This window comes from Aethalodelphis obliquidens, unplaced genomic scaffold, assembly GCF_003676395.1.
Source record: "Aethalodelphis obliquidens isolate GAN/ISIS:26980383/991018 unplaced genomic scaffold, ASM367639v1 scaffold90, whole genome shotgun sequence".
In the NCBI taxonomy this organism is placed as follows: Eukaryota; Metazoa; Chordata; class Mammalia; order Artiodactyla; family Delphinidae; genus Aethalodelphis; species Aethalodelphis obliquidens.
In genome coordinates, this window is record NW_020838034.1 from 2,150,674 (window position 1) to 2,157,588 (window position 6,915).

A 6,915-nucleotide genomic window follows, 5' to 3' on the forward strand; every position below is an offset into this window, starting at 1 on the left:
TGGAGCCTGTGCTCCGCAATGAGAGGCCGCAACAGTGAGAGGCCCGCGCACCGCGATGAAAAGTGGCCCCCGCTCGCCGCAAGTGGAGAAAGCCCTCACACAGAAACGAATACCCAACACAGCCAAAAATAAATAAATAAATTTATTTAAAAAAAGAAGTTCCTCTCAGGCACATTTCTTATAAGAGGGAGGAACTTAAATCAATAGCACAGCAGAGCTTTCTCATTAATCAACAATTGTTAATAATTTTTAGAATTAATGTCTAACATTTAAAAACTGAACTGATGCAAATGATTTTTTTAAACAAACATACCAGAATCTTTACATCTAAGCAAAATACAGAAGTTCACTTTGGTAGGTAGAGCTTCCATTGATACTTTTTCCACCTCAAACAGTTGGAACTGCTCCAAAACTGTCCCTACAGTTTATCAGCTGCACCATACTCTACATAGAGAAGATATTCCTTTTCTCTGCAAACTTTTTTTTCCTGATCCCATCTCATTGCTTCCCAATTTAATTCCCCTCCTACAGAACCCCCTAGGATCCCACTCTTCTTTTCCTCTTATCAATCTGCTAGATGCCAAAGACCTTAGAAAGAGAAGTCAAGAAGGGTAAGAGAGGGACTTCCCACTCTTAACCTCTCAGTGGTTAAGAATCTGCCTTCCAATGCAGGGGGACGTGGGTTTGATCCCTGGTAGGGGAACTAAGATCCTACATGCCACAGGGCAACTAAGCCCGCACGCTCTGGAGCCCACGCATCGCAACAAAAGATCCCACATGCCTGCCGCAATGAAGATCCCATGTGCCGCAACTAAGACCCAATGCAGCCAAAGAAATAAAGAAATAAAGAAGGGTAAGAGAGAGAAGTAAAAGCCTTATTCAGAGCACAGCTGTAACTTGTTTACTGCCAGTCTAACAACTTCAAATTGATAACATGAAAATAATTAGCTGAAAACTGTAAAAACCAACTTAATTTTAAGCTGAAATCTGCCTAAATCATTTTTAGAAGGCAAAGAAAGGAAAAAACGGCTTAAGCTGAAATCAGGGTCCATAAATCAATTTTAAAAGAACAATTAAAATTCTATGAGAATAAACATCAATATAGAGAAAGGTTTAATCACTAGCAGCTGCAATCTAGAAACATGATTTAACAGTGTATATCAATTATAACACAATGCTGACACTTCAAAATAACCTAGATGTTTTTTCTGTTTTCTTCCCCCACATAATCATAATAAAAAAACCAAAATGTCACTTAAAAGAAAGCAAAACAACGAAAAGAATATGCACTAAATTATAACAGTAATTACTCTGAGCAGTAAGATTATGGGTGATTTTTATTTTCTTCTTTCAACTTTTCAATATTTTCCAAAACGCACATGTACGAATTTTCAATCTTCCTTCTTTCCTCCTTTCTGCTTTTTATGTGACATTTCTATTTGGCTGAAAAAAGTTACTTGGGGGGCAAAAAGGAGTCATAATGTACTTCTTTTACTGGTATTACTTGTATATACAGCTAACTGAAGTACAAGGTGGGAGAATCAACGGGGTAGTAGTATTACAGATAATCCTAAAAAATAAATGTTTATTTATCTACACTTGGATATTTGCAAACTGACCACTGAAAATATCTCTAGATTCCACTCCTCAATAGGTGAGTGACTTTGAACCCCTACTTAATTTTACATTCCTTCTCTAGCACTTTAATCCTGCATTTTCCTCCATTTCCTCCTGTCTTCATATCACTAATACAACCTAGCCAAGGAAAAAGTTCCATAGTCTTGCCGCCCCCTCTAGCGATTTCCATTCTCCCATGGCACAAATTATTACTGGGGCTTTCATCCCTCCCTCTTTAATGCCATCATTTGATTTCCTTTTTCTAAAAGACTCTCCTAAATCTACTCTCAAAGATCATCAACCTTTAAATGTAATATTTTCTCAGGCATCATTGTATCTCCTTTGTCACTAAATTTTAAATGATGTATCTGTTCTTAACACTCTCCTCCCTCCTTGACTTCCACCATTACTTCTCCAGTTTTCCCTTCTCTGTCATCTTCTTCCATGCTCCTTTCCATGAAGAAGAACCACAATTAACACTTTTCTAGTCCTACCTCTTACCAACTGAGATTGAGAACACTCCAATCTCAATTTTCTATTTTTCCTTGATGGCACCTCACACTCCATATATCTAAAGCTGAACTCATTTCAACCCCCTCAAATACCTTCCTCGTGAAGGCATGCTTCACCATCCCCAAGTCCAGTTATCTTAAACGGTATCAGTCTCTGAGTAATATTAATTCTTTCTTTGTAATGTCTCTGAGATATACCCTTTCTTCTCTATCCTTACTGCCAACATCCTACACCAATAATTTATACAGTCTCAAGGGCATAGCAGCATGGCTCTGTATAGTAATCTGGATCTATCCTTTCTATCTGAAGCCCTGCTACCCTCCCACACAAACACAGCACTTCTATGTGTTTGTAGAAAATGCTATTCTGCCTCCACTCCTTCACCCCAATCCGTCCAATCCTATCAATCCAAGTTCTGATTTCAAAAATCCTAATTACTTGTACCACACTAGCACTTAATCACATAGTATCTTAAACTGCTCCAAATGAATTATCCATAATTCATTTGGAGCAGTGTCTTGTCTTCCCAACTAGACTGTAAGCTTTCTGAGGTCAGAACTATGCCTTCTGCTTCTTTTGTTTATTGGCTATAACCTTCAGGAAAAGTTGAAACACTTAAGTGTGAGAAACAAACCCCTTCACAATCTAAACACAATCTACCACTCTGAAGATATCTCTCACTACCTCTTCTGCCTCTGCCTCTCTGCCTCTCTGCCTCTGCCCAGACTGTTCTTGGCCTAAGATACTCCATGCCACCAGTCCATCAAACCACAACTCATCCTTCAAGTCCTAAGGGTTATGTCACCTCTGTAGATGCAGGCAGCAGTCTCTCCCTTTAAGCCACTGCCCCTCCTCAAGGCCCACTTCATAAATACTCACCAAATCACAAAAGGCCATACATAGTTTATCCCTCCAGAAATGATGAAAAGATAAGAGAAAGGAAAGAAAAGGATACAGAAGATGATCCAGGAAATGGCAGAGGAGAAGAAAGTTTCCACCCATTCATAACGTTCAACGCTGACCCTTACAAGCACCACAGCTCCAATTCCATAGCAAATCAGCATCCTCTTTCAGAAACGCTATTTTGTAAAGGCACTGCAGAGAGTGCGATGACAACAGCAAAGGCAATGGCAAGCTGGTACTGACAAGGAAAATGTAACCTAAGACCTTCCATATCTTACCTCCTTCTTCCTTGAATTCTTCACTAGGATCTCCTGAAAAAGGCTCCTTTGCGATAAGATGATCACCTCTGTCTTCTTGAGCAAGTGACCCAGGCCTGAGTGTAATTTTCTTCCCTCTCCTTGAACTAGTGGCCTGGAGTTTTCCTTTACCAATGTGTATATTTAGGGGCTGGGAAGACTCCAAGGAAGGTAGGGTGATTCCCTGAGAGATGGCCACATCGACAGCTTCTACAACTGGTGTATTTGTGTCCTGGGTGAGCATCCCAGAGCTCAAAGATGGGTCCTCCATACCAAGCTGACTTCCTGCATCCTGCACAGACTGCACTTCAAGGCCAGCTGCTCTGCCATAACTTGGACCCCAGGACACTGACACTGACCCCAGGTCTTTAACTTGGTCAGATTCTGGTTTAACAGCTGACTCTAGGTCTAAGTCATCTTCCTCCTGGTTGCCCTGATGCTGTGGGGACTCTGTCAATGTAGTTCTTCTCTTCTTACAGGGCAACATTTTGCAAGTCCCACTTCTGTTCCATCCTGAAAGGATAAAGGCAAGTTCTTATCACCTTCCTATTAATTAATGATAATAACATTTCCTCAAATCTTTTCACTTATTCATGTTCAATCATCAACACGGTACTTTACACCAAATGCACAATGTCCCATTAGGTGGAAGGTGAGAGACAGTGTTAGACTGCCTGAGTTCAAATCCTAACTCTATTACTGATTAGTGTGTTATCTTGGCTGAGTGACTTAACCTCTCCAAACTTTGGTTTCCTCAACTGTAAAAAAAAAATAATTGTTCTCACCTCATGCAGTTGTTATAAGAATTAAATAGTAAGTTTTTAGTGTTAGTTGTTATTATTACAATCAGCGAGGCAAAATAACGTGATGCTGAAAGCAAACTGTGGAGTCAAGCTTCTCTCCAGCTTTGTGACCTTGCATAAGTTACTTAAACTGAATCTCAGTTTCTTCAGCTATAAAATGAAATAAAAATAGCACCTACATCATTAGATAGTAATTTCTTAGATCAATAAATGTTTGCTATTGTTGCTTTCATAAACAGGTATTTCCATTAACAGAAACAATCCAAAAGCAAAGTGTGGTTGTTTAAAAAGGTTAGACTATATTAACAGAAATTTTGTGTTGAAAACAAGAAAGAGATTCCTAACTGTTCTCTATGTTACTTCTGGACTCTTGGCTTCAATTCCAATTATCATACTTTAATGGCAACACTAACCTAAAGTGGACGGTATCTTCTCTTATGTTCGCATAGCAGCTATTTGCAAACCTCTTTTTTCATACTTACCACTTTTATGATTGCTTCTTGTCTCCTTCCCACCATCCTGCCCCAAAACAATGTGCTTTTTGAGGGAAACGACTCTTTGCAGCTAGTACGCCTAGTACTCAGCAGTATCTGCCCTATTGTAGATACTCAATAAATGTTCCTCGAATGAATGAATGAAAGAGTGTGTGAACTTCCTATTCTGTGCTTATTCTATGCATCTTGGATCAAGAGCATTATATGGAAACTGACTGCATCTTTCTACCCCAAAAAAATTTTATTCTCAATACAACAGGTCCAAGAATAGAATAATCTCCCTCCTGTTACAGTGAGTTCTTCATCACTGACAATGTTGAAGCAAGGCCTGAACGCCCATCTACCAGGGGACTAGATGAAAGCGTGGACTAGAGGACTGCAAAATAAAGTTTTAAGAGTCTCAACTATAAGGTTAGTTTTAAACCTCCTTAATTCAGTTTCTCCAGGACACTAGGAGAGATTCCCCCACCCATGCCAAATCAACTAATGTCCTTATCTTGATAATTAAAGTTCAATAAACACCTGAAGATTTCGCTGATAAGGGAATGGAAAGAGAGAATGGAAGGGAGTGGGATTAGTACAGGCGAGTCTTATATTTCAGATAAATTACTGAGGTCCAAAAAAGGAGGAAAAAAGAAAAAAAAGAAAGGCAGCTACTATTCAAAGTCAGCAGCGTGCAGGGATCAGCTCCGGCACTTCAAAGGCAGCAGAGGCTCTAAAGAGCTCCCCCTGCTTTGGGAACTGCCGTCAGACCGACAGTAAATGAATGCAAATCCGGAGGCAGGCCCAGCGCGGACCCCTCCTGGGAAAAGATTTCACAAAGGGGTCCTAACTGCGCTTTTGACCTCGCCGCCGAGCGCTGGCCCAAGTCCCCACTCCCAGCTACACGCCTTCACTCCCCTACCTCTGTCACGCACCCCGCACCAGCCCTCAGACCCGACCGCCTTAGCCTGGACATCCTTCGCCCGGACGTCCAGCTCCCACCTGCCTCTTCCCGCCCCACGGTACACGACCCAGTACCCTCACCAGCCTGCCCGATCCCGCGGAAACTCAGCTTCGGTACCACCGGAAGTCAGCCAACGTCAGTGACTGACGTGCGCGCCCCCGAGTCGCGGTGCGCGGAGTCAGGGCATCAAGGAGCATGCGCCAACCACAGGTGCCATCTTATTTTAGGGCAGAAAGAAGCCAAAGGGCTAGTATGTCCGTTGTTGGCAAAAAAATTTAAAGGCAATACCTCGCTTTCTCTGTCCATGGAGCTATCCTACACAAAACAAAACTGGGGGTTAAGGTTCAGTGGTTTAAGTTGACAATTAATCCTTCTCGCCTCTAGACACCTGGAATACAGGACCAAGGAAATGGAGAATTCATAAAATTCCAGAAAGAGGAATCACTGGGTTACAAATAGTGCAGTTTCCTGAATAAAGCTAAGGCAGTCTTGGACTCAATCCATAGTAATTATTCATATCTGTATAATACTCTGCTTACAAAATGCTTTCACCTACGTTATCAAAGGTGATTTTTTTTTAATCTTCACAATAAATCCTATGGGACAATGGTATTATTATACCTTCCAATTTACACAGGACAAATTTTTGGCTCAGCTGGGTAAGTGATTTCACAAAGATACACAGCTATCAGAAGGAATCAGGTATCCTGACTCTAGCTTCTAATGCATTAATCCAGTGTCCAGGAAGGTGCCTGGGGAATAGTCGATGTCCAATAAATTCAATACATGTGTTTTGAATGAATAACTTATGAAACTGTTCTTTCCTCTTTTCTACAAGGACAGAGCGTCAAAGCTGAAAAAATACATTCAACTCTCTCACCTTACAGGTGAACCATCAACAAATATTTATGCATTTAAATAATTTATTTGACCTGATTCTGTCTGTAAACAGAATCCGACAGGATGAAAGTATCCACAGCCAAAAATGATGAACTTGATGTAATCATGGAGATAACCGCCAGTAGTCTGACTCTTAGGTGAATCATTCTAACTCTTCCAAATGTCAAGGAAATCTCTAGAAGCTTGGAGTTTCACTCGTGTCCTGCTTTTGAAACTACAGAATACACAGATCTGTTGGTTTGCTCGCTGGCGCTCTCTCTCTCTCTCTCTCTCTCTCACTCACTCACTTCCCTAAGCAGTTCTAAGCACTTGAAGCTTTTGGAAGAGAAATATCCAACACTGATTAACTTTAGCACTCTTTTTTACTCTTTTTTAAAAACAGCTTCAATTTACACATCACAGAATCCATCCGTTTTACTTATACAATTAAATTATTTTCATTA

General features: G+C 40.7%; 1 protein-coding gene across 11 annotated transcripts in view; it reads right to left on the reverse strand.

Annotated features, from left to right (window-relative positions):
* GON4L (gon-4 like) overlaps nt 1-5,788 on the reverse strand; it is a 94,612-nt gene extending 88,824 nt beyond the window's left edge. For 5 of the 11 annotated variants that reach the window (XR_003430418.1, XR_003430419.1, XM_027095185.1 and 2 more), the window contains exons 1-2: nt 5,653-5,788; nt 3,312-3,842 (exon numbers count right to left, since the gene is read on the reverse strand). Coding sequence is in view for 9 of the 11 variants with exons in the window: in XM_027095185.1 (XP_026950986.1) it covers nt 3,312-3,816 (505 nt within the window). In the remaining 2 variants the exon portion in view is untranslated. Of the gene's footprint in view, nt 1-3,311; nt 3,843-4,545; nt 4,567-4,614; nt 5,609-5,652 lie in introns of those variants that run through there. The other 6 variants (XM_027095184.1, XM_027095186.1, XM_027095189.1 and 3 more) reach the window with 4 other exon arrangements.
* Nucleotides 5,789-6,915: the final 1,127 nt, after the last annotated feature.